Genomic DNA, 13917 nt, shown 5'->3' on the forward strand with positions numbered 1-13917 from the left:
AGTAACAAAGTGGTTTGTGGTTTGGATTTAAGACATTCACAGCACCACATAACTTCCTGAAATAATCACAGATCAGCAAAGTTTCTTCAAGATAGTATTACTTTCATCAATACCCTTCCTAAATGATAGTGAGTTGGAAGGGCCCCAAGACAACCAAGGTCTACCACTCTGCCTGGTCAGGCCCGCGAAAGCAGCAGCTGGGAGCTGCTCCACTTCATTCCCCATCCCACTCTGGTCAGAGACATCCAACTGCTTCAGTCACAAACACAGCCAGAATGCACTGCTAGGTACTGCTCTTCCACTGCAACAAGCTTCGAAATATTTAGGTCAACTTGATCAATTGCAAAACAAATTCAATTAGATTAAGAGTTTTGCATCAGCTGGACAGGAAAGTGCCTCTTTAGAACCCAAAATCACTCTCTGCACCCCTTAAAATAACTACAGGGGAGATGATAGGTCAGCTAGCTCACACCTGCCTTTTGGGCAAGATCACATCCCCAAACGCTATTTCCCTTTCTTTGCAACATCAAAAAAGAAACCACTTTTCACTCTCCTGTTCCAACGACAGGAATGTCAGAACCGGCCAGTTCAACCGTACTTACAATAAATGCTTCTGAACAAATGCCTTTCCTAGCAACAGGGAAATAAAAACGACCTGGTGTCCTCCAGAGCTTACTTGTCACTAAGTGCATCTCCAAATAATATTATTAACAGGCCTACCTACAGCAGCCAAAATGCTGCAAGGACTAAAGCAACTGCACATACTGAGCCGAAGCAGCCCTCATTCTGTAACTCAGTTATGCGTGATGAAGTTAAACAGATCAGGACCTGCAATCGAGCAGCTCTGTAGGTCTGACTGAAAACAGGTACTGCCTCCAACAAGCTGCAGAAAATCTCCCTACCAGCGCTGCCCTGAGTAATGCTGCCTAAATTTGCCATTTGCTTCCAAGCAGCTTTCTTGGAAAATGGTTTTTGATCTTAATCTTATTCCTGATTTCAAACGATGGAATTTAAAGACAGAATGCTCTTGTCCTGGTGTGGTAAATACTACAATTAAGGATTCCAAGAACGCTGGTGAACAGATGGTACTTGAGGGATCTTATACAGGTAAATGATGGCCACTGTCAGAACAGCTGTCAGAAGACTTCCTAGAGATACTACATCAGCTTCCTCATCCCACGTAGGGAAACTGCACCAAGATGTGCCCATAACGAGCTGCTTTTTAGATCATCAAGAACCTCCCTTCAACGTATTTATAAGTCATTTTACAGCCACACTTCTAACGCACACTGCTATTCAATGCTCTTAAATCTCGTCATGCGATCAGCTGAATCTTGCAGAAGCAGCATTCCCGATGCCAGGGGTAACCTTCAGGTGAGGAAGCGTCTCCGAGCCTCTCACTGAAGCCTGCCGGGGAGCAGCCCCGCAATGCGTATGATGCTGCTGCTCCTCGGGATCAATCAATAGCCACCAGGCCCGCGCTCACATCGCCAACCCGCACGCTCCGGCCCAGGCGCTGCTCCGGCTCATCCCGGCACGGAGCTTTCCCACGCCAGCCCAGCCAGGCCCGGCTGCCCAGGGATTTATCCCCGCTGCCGCCCCGGCTCTGCCCGGCCCCGCTCCGGCCGGGTCTGCCGCTGGACCCTCCCGGCAACAAGTGCCGTCCCCCGCCGGCCCCGGGCCCCGTTATGTAACCGGCGGGCGGACACAGCGAGCGCCGCCGCGGCCGCGCATCCTCCGCCGGGCCGGGCCGAGCTCTGCCCTCCGCGGCTGGGAGGGCTCGGGGCCGCTGGGCGCAGGTGAGCCGGGAGGACGAGCCGCCATCCCCTCATCCCCTCTGCAGGTGCAATGGCCGCGGCGGAGTCATCCCGGCCCCAGCTCCATCCTCCCCCCTTCCCCTACCCCCGATGTCCGCCCGCCTCCGCGCTCCCTCCCCTGCGCAGAGCGCCAAGGACACCGTCCCCTCGCCCGCCCGCGGCGCAGCTCGCCAGGCGACTCGGACCGTCGCCCTCGCCAAGGCGCCGAGCAGCCTCCCCCGACCGCCCCAGCCGCGTTACCTCGAGCGGCCGCGGCCACTCCGCAGAGCAGCGCGGCGAGCAGCAGGCGGGCGGCGGGGGCCGGCATGGCAGCGCGGAGCGGGGACGGCAGCGCGCAGCCCCGGCTGGCGCCCCCGCTGGTCCGGGCTCCGCTGTGCGGCGGGCGGAGGGCTCGGCTCGGCCCCGCGGAGGAGGAGGAGGAAGAAGAGGAGGAGGGAGGAGAAGCGCTGCGCGGCCCCACTCCGTTCGCCGTCCCTCCCCTCCCTCCCCCGCCCACCCCGCCAGCGGCTCCTAAAATGGCGGCCAGGCCCGCGCCGGGCACCAGGCGGGGGAGGGAGCGAACCAACGGCGCGGGGCGGGGGGCGCCGGGAGAGCCCATTGCGGATCCCCGCGGGCTGCGGCGCGCCCCGCCCCCGGCGCTGAGGACACTGCGGCATCGCCGCCATGGTGTTCCCTCAGGAGCATCGCCGCTCCCTCACGGGCACAGCCATGGCGCTCCCTCAGGAGCGTCGCCGCTCCCTCACGGGCACAGCCGTGGCGCTCCCTCAGGAGCGTCGCCGCTCCCTCACGGGCACAGCCATGGCGCTCCCTCAGGAGCGTCGCCGCTCCCTCACGGGCACAGCCGTGGCGCTCCCTCAGGAGCGTCGCCGCTCCCTCACGGGCACAGCCATGGTGCTCCCTCAGGGGCACCTCCCGCCCGCCGGGTCCGGAGCGCCTCCGCTGCTTCGAGCGTTCTGGGCTGCGTTAGGCTTCTTCTGCGGGCAGGGAGCAGAGGGGCCTCCCCGGCGCGTCACACAGCTGAGGGAGCCTGGTACCCATCCAAAGCCTCCCCCAGCAGATTTAAATTGGTGCCCCCAAAGCCTCACACACCTAATTTAATAAATGCTGATTAAACCCCCTAGTCGTTAGGGGAGAGTTAAACCCCATATGAAGCTATTTAAGAAATAGTTAACCCCATATAAAGCTATTAGAATGCTTTTGCCCTAACATTCACACATCTTTTCAGAAAAGACGAAACCGTTGGGTTTTACCCAAGCCAAAGCTGATGCCAGCAGCAGGCAGGTACAGGGCCACACTGGGAATGGGACACACAAACCCAGTCAGCAGCCGCGATGGAACAAACTGCCACCGCCTGGTGCTACAAGCATCAGGTTCAAACAATCACGGCATCATTTAGGTTGGAAAAGACCTTTAATATCATCAAATCTAACCATTAACCCAGCACCCCCGTCTTGCTGTTTTGTCAGCTCTAGAAATGCAATCCTGCAGGAATGTGTCCAAACACAAACTCACCTTGGTGCATCACTAAGCCTGCCCTGCAGAGTAACAGACCCTTTTAGTGTAGTGACTTCTACCAAGGCAAAAGATTACTTCTGTTTGGAAAAATTTCCAAGTGCTATCTAAATCAAGAATTTTCATTAAGTTGCACAGAACTTGTCCTATAATGGAAAAGTTCTTTGCTCTACTATCCAAAATTTCAATGAGAAAATATTTCAACAAAGGAAAAAATAATCAATACCATGATCTGAGTTTTGACAATTAAAATGCAACCAACTTATTTTATAATTAGATCTGACTATTCATGCTTTATACCTATTAGCCATTTCACTCCCACAGTGAAATAAAAATAAAGTCTAGAATGTTCAGGATCCTAGAGATGTGGTATTTCCTTATTTTCTGTGCAGTTTAAATACCAAGATTGGTCTGTGCTAGAAAAGCCTCCTCCTCCCTCCTGAGGCAAGCCCAGGGCTCACTACCTGGTGACCCCAGTGTGTGTGCACCGATATGAGGGAGAAAGCAAAGATGAGAAACCAACCTATTGAGTGCCCTGGAGCAGCCACTCGGGTCTCACCAGGTGGCAGAATCTGGTCTGTCCGAGCCAGTGCATTTGGGTATCCAAAGGAAAATGTTCTTCCACGCTCCAAACCAACCACTTTTACTCGCTGTTCACTCTGTCTGCAGAGCAGAGCAGGACCCTGAAGAGCCATACCCTGAGGCCCAGTGAACATCCCCAGTTCCATCCTGTGCTCGGGAGCTCTCCCTTAGCCAAGTTACTCCACATTTATTCCTTGGACTGTAGGGCAGCTGCTCTATCAAGAGCTAAGACATCTTTCTTTTTTTAAATAAAGCTAAAGCCTCAGTCTAAACCTCCTTGATTTCTCAGCCTGGCTAACATATGCTGGATGGCAGATCATGTCAGAAGAAGCCTGGAGCCCATCTGTTGCCAGAGAGCTGAGTCTTTACATTCTGCCAACGCAGCTTCAGCTGACAGGGTGCTACAAGATGTGTTTTTCTTTTGTATGGAGAGTAGGACGGTCCAGCACAGTGTGACTCTCCATTTAGGCCTACTAACGTACTGTCTGAGTAAGAACCACCCCATTAGTAAAGACTTGCTAGGCAAGATCTCATCAGTTGAAAGATGATTGTCCATTGACGAATACACGGTGTAACACATACCCAGTACTCACCCAAATAATGGATTTTGATTAGGAATCTAACTATGGACAGAGTTTTAATGTCAATATAAAGGTATCTGAAGAGGGCTGAATCTCTGAATCAGCATTCACATTCACATTCTTTATTAAAACATTTTTTGCAAAATAAATTTTCATTAGTTGTGGCAAAAACACATTTTAAAAGAGCTCTGCATTTCACTTGGGCTGTATCATACATTTTAAGAGGAGAAAGCAGAGCACTATGGACCACAGTGAGAAGGGGACTTCAGGGTAACCATCAGGACTCATTTAAATTGTTCTGATTCTGCAGAATTAGGAGGAAGAAACACTTTTAAGTGAAGAAATGCTATGTCTGGGCAAACCTTATTTATTACACAATGACACTACCAGCTCAGATGAATTAATCAGCTGAATCAGTCATGCTGAAACTGGGAAATTTCCAAGGAAGGAGAAGGCATTGATGGCATTTCACTTTCTAAGCAAAACTCCTCCGAGTCAGTTGTGACTAAGGCACAGATTCAGTAAAGCAAACAATTCTTCAGGCTGTATTTTAGGATCAATTCGATGGCTTTGTTTCCTTGGGTGACAGAGGTTTGAAGGGGCAGTTGAGAGGTTGGTACAGACAGGAAGGGCCCTGCACACCAGGTGAGGCAGCCACAAGAAATCCTGATCCCTGTTACCATGGATGTTCCACTGGCACTTACTCTGGAAGTGTGGCAAATACATCCTCTCATTTTGTGTCACAAAACTCAATTTGATTTCAATCACCCAGTGTGGCACCTGCTGTGCACCAGTCCTCTTTGCTGTTAGGCAAGAGCTGTCCTGTTCTTCCTGTCTGTCAGAGAAAACTGCATTTCCCACGCTGACAGAGATCCTCACTCTATCCCAAATGCCACATGCCATTATTTCAGAGAAATTCAGGGAACTAACTTCAGCAACTTCATTTTACCACTTATCTCCCTCCTACTCTCTGACCTGCTTCTCTGGTTCCAAAAAAACATTGATCTTTATTTTATTGGTAAGCAACAAAACTGGAACAAATGGCTCCTGGCAGAACATGTTTTCTGTTTCAGCTGAAAACCTATCGGCCTGATGTCCTTGAAATGCACAGTGTGACTAATGCCTGGCTTGCAAGGACCCAGGAGGACACATTTATTGTGCTTGTCAGAGTGGAGCTGAGCAGCCAGAACAGGAAAGATAGGGTGATAGGGAAAAATGAATGCATTTGCCTGCTCCTGAAAGGCAGGCAATGCACACTGAATACAGGGAGCAGCAGGGCATGCTCGGGTGCATCAACATCAAATCTGGATCTGCCTGCTAGAGCTCAGGATCATAAACGATTCTGAATACATGCAGAATATTAGACTTGACTCTTGTTTAAAGGAGGATGAAAGGGAAAGGGCCCAAACTTCAAATAGTCTAGAACTGCATTGAGAAAATGGTTATCTTCAAATAAAGAGTTTGGAACCAAGTGTGGGCTTGTTTTTCATCTCAGTGTAATTAATGTCTGCACAGTGTGTTTGCAGATGATGATTTCTTTTAATGGGAAGTTAAAACCCAGCTTTATCTCTTCCACCAGTTTATCACAGCTGCCCTGAAACCACTTCTGAGAAGGGACCAATTGCCACAGAGACTATGCAGTAATTAGGCTCATGAGAGAGCCGCATGCACACCCAGGCTAAATATTAGATGAGGGCAACAAGAGAGCAGCTCCTGAGAAGCTGTAACAGCACCACTCTAGCTGCTCCCATCCCCACTGGAAAAGGAAATAGGACAGTCCTGAAATATTTGGGGAATTTGAATTTAGGCATTTTCTGGTTCTGACATGGCTGAAGAACAAACAATTATGAGGCTAAGAAAAAGATAATTCGGGTGAATAGAAAGGACTAATTCTGCACAACAAGGTCTATGAAACCCCAGAATATTCTTGGAAGGCAACAGGCAGCAGTGGCATCTTTTGGGTCATTCAAAAGAAAACCACAACACAATGCCAGAGCAATGCCCCTGCCAGCTGGAAGACAAAACACACACAGGTGACCTGTTAGAAAATTTCTAGCCTTGTTGTCCCCAATATGCACACTCTGAACACAGGCATAAAACTCGAGTGTTTTTAGGTTCACTAGATTAAGACATTATTATTATTATTATTTAATGCTTTGGAACCTGACTGTATATTTTAGAGGAGAAAAAATTACAGGACTGGTTTTCACCACACTTGAAAATTTCTAGAACTGCTTTGATCATGTATGAGAATTGATTTAGGGGATGCAAATGAAGGCCTTGGCAATCTGAAGAAGAAAATCTTCTCCCCTGACATTTCTGAACGTTCAGAGAATTCTCAAAAAGCCATTGAAGTAGGGGTTTATCAGAGAGACAAAAAGAAAATTCAATAAGCAAAGAAGTACATGAAACCAACCAGCTCCCTCACAAGAAATCCAGGAACATTAGCAATCTCTCTACCTTGTTCAATTCTTCTTCCTGCTCAGACTTACCTTCTGTAGCAAAATATGCATCCAGAAGCATGAAAGCAATGAAGGGGTGATGCAAGTCCTTCCTTACAAAGAGAGACTGAATATTCTGCATCATCATTATAATATTTTACAACTCATTAGCACCTTCCATCCCAGGATCTCCGAGCTTTTACAAGCGTTAATTAATGCACTCTCACAATACTTCTGTGAAGCAAAAGGCAGGTGTCTGGATACTGTGGTGACAGGTGCATTACAATTGAATAAGACAGAATTTCTAGGCTTTCCATTTACATATTTAGGAAAGAAGGGAACAAAGAAGGGAGGGAAAATTAACTAGTGCTGCAATAGCTTGAAATACCTCAAATCAAGATATACTGTAAATCCCTTGAAATACCTTGAACAGACTGGCCTTCAAATCTTTACCTGAAAAGCAATACTTGTTAAGGACCTCAATAATATTTAGGCTTTATTAACATAAGTATGTGCTGAGTGAAGAACTATGGGTTTTTTCCCCAGTTCTATCAAAGATGTCCCTCCGTGTCCCTCAGTGTCTTGCCTCTACCCCGTTTCTTTGTCTGACAACACAGTCCAGTAACACACCTGCTATAAAAGGGTGGGTGGATAAAGTATATTTGCACCAGGTACTGGTGACAGTGTTTCAGTTTCTCAGCTTACAGATGTTTTGTATTCGTTAGGCTCATGGTATTCTGCAAACATCTGGTCACACAATGAGATTTTCCTCTCTGCCTTCTCCCTGCAAGGGAGAAGAGCCATGTGCATGAGTATTCCCCTCCCCAAGAGCCATATGGGAATGTAAAGGCATTCTCTGAATTCATTACCCAGCCCCACAATATGATTCGGCCTTTGTACGGGCAAGAAAATGGATGTTAATTTATTCCTTATTGCTAATTTGAAAAGGAGCACAAACACAACAGTTCCATTGCAGAGACTTCTACCAAGGGTGTAGTTTAAGTCCAATTATATGCTATTAGTACATTTGCTCTTTATTCCTGTGGCATATTAATTACATGTCTGGTATTCTGATAATTAACACAATTACACTCTTTATTTTCCCCTTTCATAGCCAATATTCTTGCGTTTTATTCTGAAAAGTAATTTTCTGTAGGTAAAAGGAGCCAAATAATCACATATTAATAAAATCAAGCAATGGGTTTTCTAATGAGCTTATACAGAGAAGTTCCAGCAGTGTTCTTCAGCAAAAAGAAAAGCAGATGCTCTCCTGTTGGGCTGCAGCCTATCTCAGAGATTCCAAAATGAACCAAATTACTCTCCTCTAGTTCTGTATCAAGCATGACAATCAGCCTGAAGCAGCAGGGCTATAAGGACTGTACTGGCACTACCACACACAGCTCTTCCAATGCCATCACACGTTCAAAGCCTCCCTAGTACCAAAACCTCTGATCTCCCACTGGCATCTGTGAAACTCAATGCCATTCAGCAAAAACAAAAGTGACCAAGATGAATTTACAACTGCACAGGTCATCCACAAATCAACACCTGGCAGATATTGCAAAGGAATATTAAGGAACAAAACAAAACAAGTACTCTTAGTGCTGTAAAACATCAAGGTGGTTAGATTTTACTTAGTTAAGTACATACAGACACCTCAAAGATTTGGGGATTTACCTTCAGCACAAATTACTGTTCCTCTAAAAACAAGTTACTGTTTCTCTGAGGTTTTCTCTAAAAGCAGATCTTGAACCTCCAGTCATTCTCATATGCTATGGCTACGAAAGCCCCACAATGGAAAGAAAGATTGCAGCAGTTTCCTTCTCCGTTTTTTTGGAAAGGATGAAAAGAAGGAGAAAAATGTTACATCATTCTGCAGCAGTAGAGAACTTGGTGGAAGGTTGCTCAGCAGCCTGTCCTCCAAATCCTGTGTCCAGGTGTCCAGCAGGTCTGGCTGCAGTACAGCTGTGTGTGTAGAAAGTGGGGTGTCACCCACAGAATCCATGTCCCTGCTCCTTCCCACAGACAGCAGTGGGCACTGCTCTCTCCCTGCTCTCTGGTACACATTTCACCACATTTCAGCAATGAGGAAACCCAAGGCTGCAGCCACATCCCAAGAACAAATCCCTCTGCACAAACCCCATCACGCTGGTTGGTATCAGTGAATCAGTTTCCAGGATCTGCACTGTGGATAATTTGCCCAGATTCCCCTGAGGCAATATTTTACCTACATAATCTATATTTTAAAAAGTTTTTAAAAGTCCCTTGTGAAATTTTCTGGCCAGGAGGAAAACCCAAATTTGGTTTTCCTTTTTTCCTCTCTTTTTTCCCCACCTCTCTCTAAAATTCCAGCGCTCCCATCTTCTTCCCGGCAGCGCCCTGGCTATTTAAGTACAGCCTCCTCAGACACGAGTGCAGCTAAATCCTTTGTCATCTCCCATATTTACTTCTGTTCTGCCAGCTACCAGCGCTGACCCTTCCTGCAGTAAGGCACTGCCCTCCTGGCCTGCTCTCTAATTGCAGCTTTGCTAATCACGCTTTGATCAGCAGCCGTGTGATCGCTGCCCGCGCACGCCAGAGCGGCCGCGATGGCCGAGGAGGGCACGCCAAGGCCGCGGTGCTGCTCGGCCGGAGCTGGGCACCGGGAGCAGGCAGCCCGACGGTGTCCGTGGCAGCTCCAGGCACACAGCCCCCCTCCGGGACACAGCTGGCTGCTTCCCCTCGCTGCTCTCAATAGGATGGGGGGTGAGCGCTGGCAGTGACCCGGCCCGGCTGCGAAGGTTGTGTTGAAGCAGTAGAACACCGTCCTGGGAACGTGCAGAAAGGGTTGTTGCTATCACTGCCTCAGCCACTGACCCACCACCAGCAGGAAAACAGCAGAATTCTATTCTGTGTCTTTTCAAGAGGTGTTATGGACACATTAACCCTAAAAGGGAGTCAGCAAAGAGCTGTTTTGTCTTAACAAAGCAGGAAACAAACCTACCGGGCAGAACAAACCTTGGTACTCAGCAGGTCCCTCCCCAGCCAATCCAATATATGCAAATGAATCAGAGGGATTTAGAATAATTACCCCATCCCAGCATGTGCTGCTTTAATGTATCCGTTAGATTGTTAACTCCATGGTTTCCTCGGCTCAGTGAGGGAAGGTAAAACATTTCCAGTGATTAACCTTTTGGAAAATTATATGCCCACCTCTTTCATGGGATCTACTTCTGCTGAACCCCACAGGATCTCAAGGACCATCCCACTACTCACACAAACATTCAACAGCCATGAATTTCCACTTCACCCAGACCTTCTAATGTTCCAGGCTTTCTCTTATTTTCAATCTGGACAAAGAGCCTCCGAACTGAGACTTTTTACTTTTTCTCCTTCTGCTCTATCCACTGCTGTCTGTCAGAAGTGAATCAGCTGAAGTGGAATGACACACTGTCTTCTGCAAAAGGAAGCAGGGGGGGGGCTTTAAATCCCATGTTGTGTTAAATGACTGAAGTACAGAGCTTTGTAGTGCATGCTAACAGCACACACTGCTCCCTGTTTACTGCTGCTTCAATGAGGCATTGTCCATTGAGTGGAAGTAAAAAGCTTATGAGATGAGACAGGCATATCATCCTGTCTGAAGCCCAGCTTACACAGGCAGCTTGGTGCGGCGTGAGGAAGAGCCTCTGGGAATGACAGGCGCCTGTGCAACATTAAAATACAGCCCAGCATAGGTCAGGTATTTATTGACCTGATCCAAAGCCCAGTCTGATGCCCAGGTTTCACTGAATTGAATGAGGGGTATATGATGACAGCTGAAACTCCAGAGGCTCTGCAGTGACTGAGGAGCCCTCCAACTGAGCAAGATGCAGAGGGGCGAGTCTGTCTGCAACAGAGTAAACAGGATAAACCTTTTCCATTTATTAAAGCCATGATTTATGCACAAGATTATCATATGCCATTCTACAGTCCTAATCCTAGACCTTGAAGCAGCAGCAGAGGTTAGAGCCTCTGACCATTTTCTACAGCAATGTCACTAGTAACCAGTGACACATGTGAGACAGAAAAGATGCTAAAGCAATGAAAGGGAAAAACACCCTAAATGTCTGTAGAATATATTTTTTTCCTCCACTGAAAGGCACACAAAGCCACATATCACACAGTAGATGTGCACAAGAGAATTCAGCACTAGAACATCTCAGTACCCTTTCCCCTCAAGCATCTCTGCTCCCTTTGCTGCCCAGCTCTCATTCTGCCTAAGAGCTCCTTAATCACAGTATCTGTCACACACATAAAATATTATTTAACCTCCAGCACAGAGGAAAATGCATTTATAACCTACTGGGTTTTCCCCTTTAATCTCTCTCTTTCTTCCCTTACTGCTTCCCTCTCTTTTTAGTAGCTCTGAGCAAGAATGGTGCTAACAACCTTCACAGACTTATTCAGGTCCAGACAGAAACCAACTCTGCACTCTTGTCAAGACAGGAGACTAAAACAACACACACGACCTCTTCTTTCTACCCAGGTGAGAGAACACACTCAAACACATCACAGAAGCAATGTGGCCTCTCCTGCAAAGATGCCAGTAAGTGCCATTTTAGAATTACAGAACCAATTTAATTGTGACTGAGGCTCAACTTAGCTACAACCCAATCCAGCAGATAGAATGTTATGACCCCTCAGTGATATTTAATAGTACTTGTGTTTCAAAAGTATTTTTGAGTCGTTGCTCTGCAGCAGCCTGACACAGCTGAATTTAATGTTCCTTCTGTCTGGGCAGAATTTGTGGTACTGACTTTCAGCTTTAAGCATGACCAGGTCTAGGATCTGACTATGCCAAAGATCTTGTTCTCTGTGATCCATCTCACCAGTACTTAAGTTAATGTGCTGTTCCTGACAAGTTCTCTATTTCAACCCCCAAGGACCTTCTCTGCAGAAGGATTTGAGCTGGCAATCTTTGTACAGGCAGTGCTACCAGGCTAGTCTACCACTTACTAGAGCAGGTACACTCTGAGCTCTGCTGGTTTTGGTCTCTGCAAAACCCTCATTGTTACTGGGATGTAGTTTATCTACACACTTCTCAGTTATCCAAGTCTCCTCTCCTCCTTTTGACAGTGGCACTGAAAGTGAAAAGATTTAATTTAATTCCCTGCACTGCTCCAATCCTCTGACGTCTAGACTTGGCTACATTTAGAGAGCAGAAAAAATCAGGTAAAAATGATGATGTATCTACAACAGACAGGGTAAGTCCACATGTCCCATATAGTTTCAGAAGCCTGTGCCCTCAAGGTCAAGGTCAGACTAAAACAAAGGCACTGCTGTACACCCATATGGTGTGAGAGCAGCTAAGTATGTACAGAACCAGCACGAGGCACAGCTCCTTTTAGAGGGAGACTCTCAAGTGCTGCTGGCAAGGCAAGGCAAAAGCTTAAGATTCTGTCTAGCTTAATTATCATCTTTCTGTAGGCTCAAAGAAGCTTATGAGAACACAACAGCGAGGCAGAATTCTCCTCCTGTGCTTCCAGCTACAGAAACTCATCCCTTCCTGAGCTGCCCCTATTTCCCTCCCCACACACCCCAGAGATTCTGCAGAATCAAGCCACTAAAAAATTCACCACAAAGTAGAGACCACGCTGTGAGCTGTTCTCCTGGCAGGAGGCAGGGCCCTCCCTGGCTGCACACAGGAGCAGGGACACGGCCCGGGCCCTCCCTGGCTGCACACAGGAGCAGGGACACGGCCCAGGCCTGGCTGCACACAGGAGCAGGGACACGGCCCGGACCTGGCTGCACACAGGAGCAGGGACACGGCCCAGGCCTGGCTGCACACAGGAGCAGGGACACGGCCCGGGCCCTCCCCGGCTGCACACAGGAGCAGGGACACGGCCCGGGCCCTCCCCGGCTGCACACAGGAGCAGGGACACGGCCCGGGCCCTCCCTGGCTGCACACAGGAGCAGGGACACGGCCCGGGCCCTCCCCGGCTGCACACAGGAGCAGGGACACGGCCCGGGCCCTCCCTGGCTGCACACAGGAGCAGGGACACGGCCCGGACCCTCCCTGGCTGCACACAGGAGCAGGGACACGGCCCGGGCCCTCATGGCTGCACACAGGAGCAGGGACAAGGCCCGGGCCCTCCCTGGCTGCACACAGGAGCAGGGACACGGCCCGGGCCCTCATGGCTGCACACAGGAGCAGGGACACGGCCCGGGCCCTCCCTGGCTGCACACAGGAGCAGGGACACGGCCCGGGCCCTCCCTGGCTGCACACAGGAGCAGGGACACGGCCCGGGCCCTCCCTGGCTGCACACAGGAGCAGGGACACACGGTGTCTGGCTGCTCCAGGCACAGGACAGATGCTCAGCTACCACTGTCCATTCCAATCACAGCCAAGGCAATTGACACTGTGCCCTCCGATTAGGAGGTCACAGGCAAAGCTGAACAAGGATTACAGAGCCCAGTCAGCAGCAACACGAGCTCCTGTGTCCCTCCTTGAAGGAGTAGCTCCCTGCACTCCATTTCATGGCACAGACAGGATCCTCTCGTGCCCCTGTGGGGATTGCTGCACTTGTAACTGCACCAGCAGAGAGCAGCAGGAACTGTAGATGGTGAAAACCTAAAGTACAGAGGCATCAGTCCACATCTGGGTTGGAGTCACTATTACAATTGTAAAACAAGGGCTGAAAGTGTATTTCCTGAGTTTCACATGCCTCTAAAGGACCATTTAGTACCAAGGAGAGTCAGCCTGGAAAATGTCAAGGCAGCACGAAGCTCTGTGCATAGAACCATTTCATGCTGATACATGAGGCAGCTTGTGAGCAGGCCAGGTTATAAAGCTCCAGATTTTTTTTCTCTTTTCCAAAATAAACAGTCCCCAAACTGAAGTTCTTCAGGCTACAAAGGAAACCAGCCAGGTTGTTTACAACATATAGCAGGAATCCTGCTTAGGGCAAATCAGCTGCAGAGCAAATGAAAGCACAGCTCAGGAGGCAGTAGATAATTTCTGTCTTT

General features: G+C 48.7%; 1 protein-coding gene across 4 annotated transcripts in view; it reads right to left on the reverse strand.

The window, feature by feature from the left end:
• CLSTN1 (calsyntenin 1) overlaps nucleotides 1–2299 on the reverse strand; it is a 29659-nt gene extending 27360 nt beyond the window's left edge. For 3 of the 4 annotated variants that reach the window (XM_030231926.2, XM_030231923.2, XM_030231925.2), the window contains exon 1: nucleotides 2058–2299. In XM_030231926.2, the coding sequence (XP_030087786.2) occupies nucleotides 2058–2124 (67 nt within the window). In that variant the 5' untranslated portion in view covers nucleotides 2125–2299. The remainder of the gene's footprint in view (nucleotides 1–2057) is intronic. The other variant, XM_030231922.2, reaches the window with a different exon arrangement.
• Nucleotides 2300–13917: the final 11618 nt, after the last annotated feature.

The sequence above is a fragment of the Serinus canaria genome, chromosome 21 (assembly GCF_022539315.1).
Source record: "Serinus canaria isolate serCan28SL12 chromosome 21, serCan2020, whole genome shotgun sequence".
Taxonomy (NCBI): Eukaryota; Metazoa; Chordata; class Aves; order Passeriformes; family Fringillidae; genus Serinus; species Serinus canaria.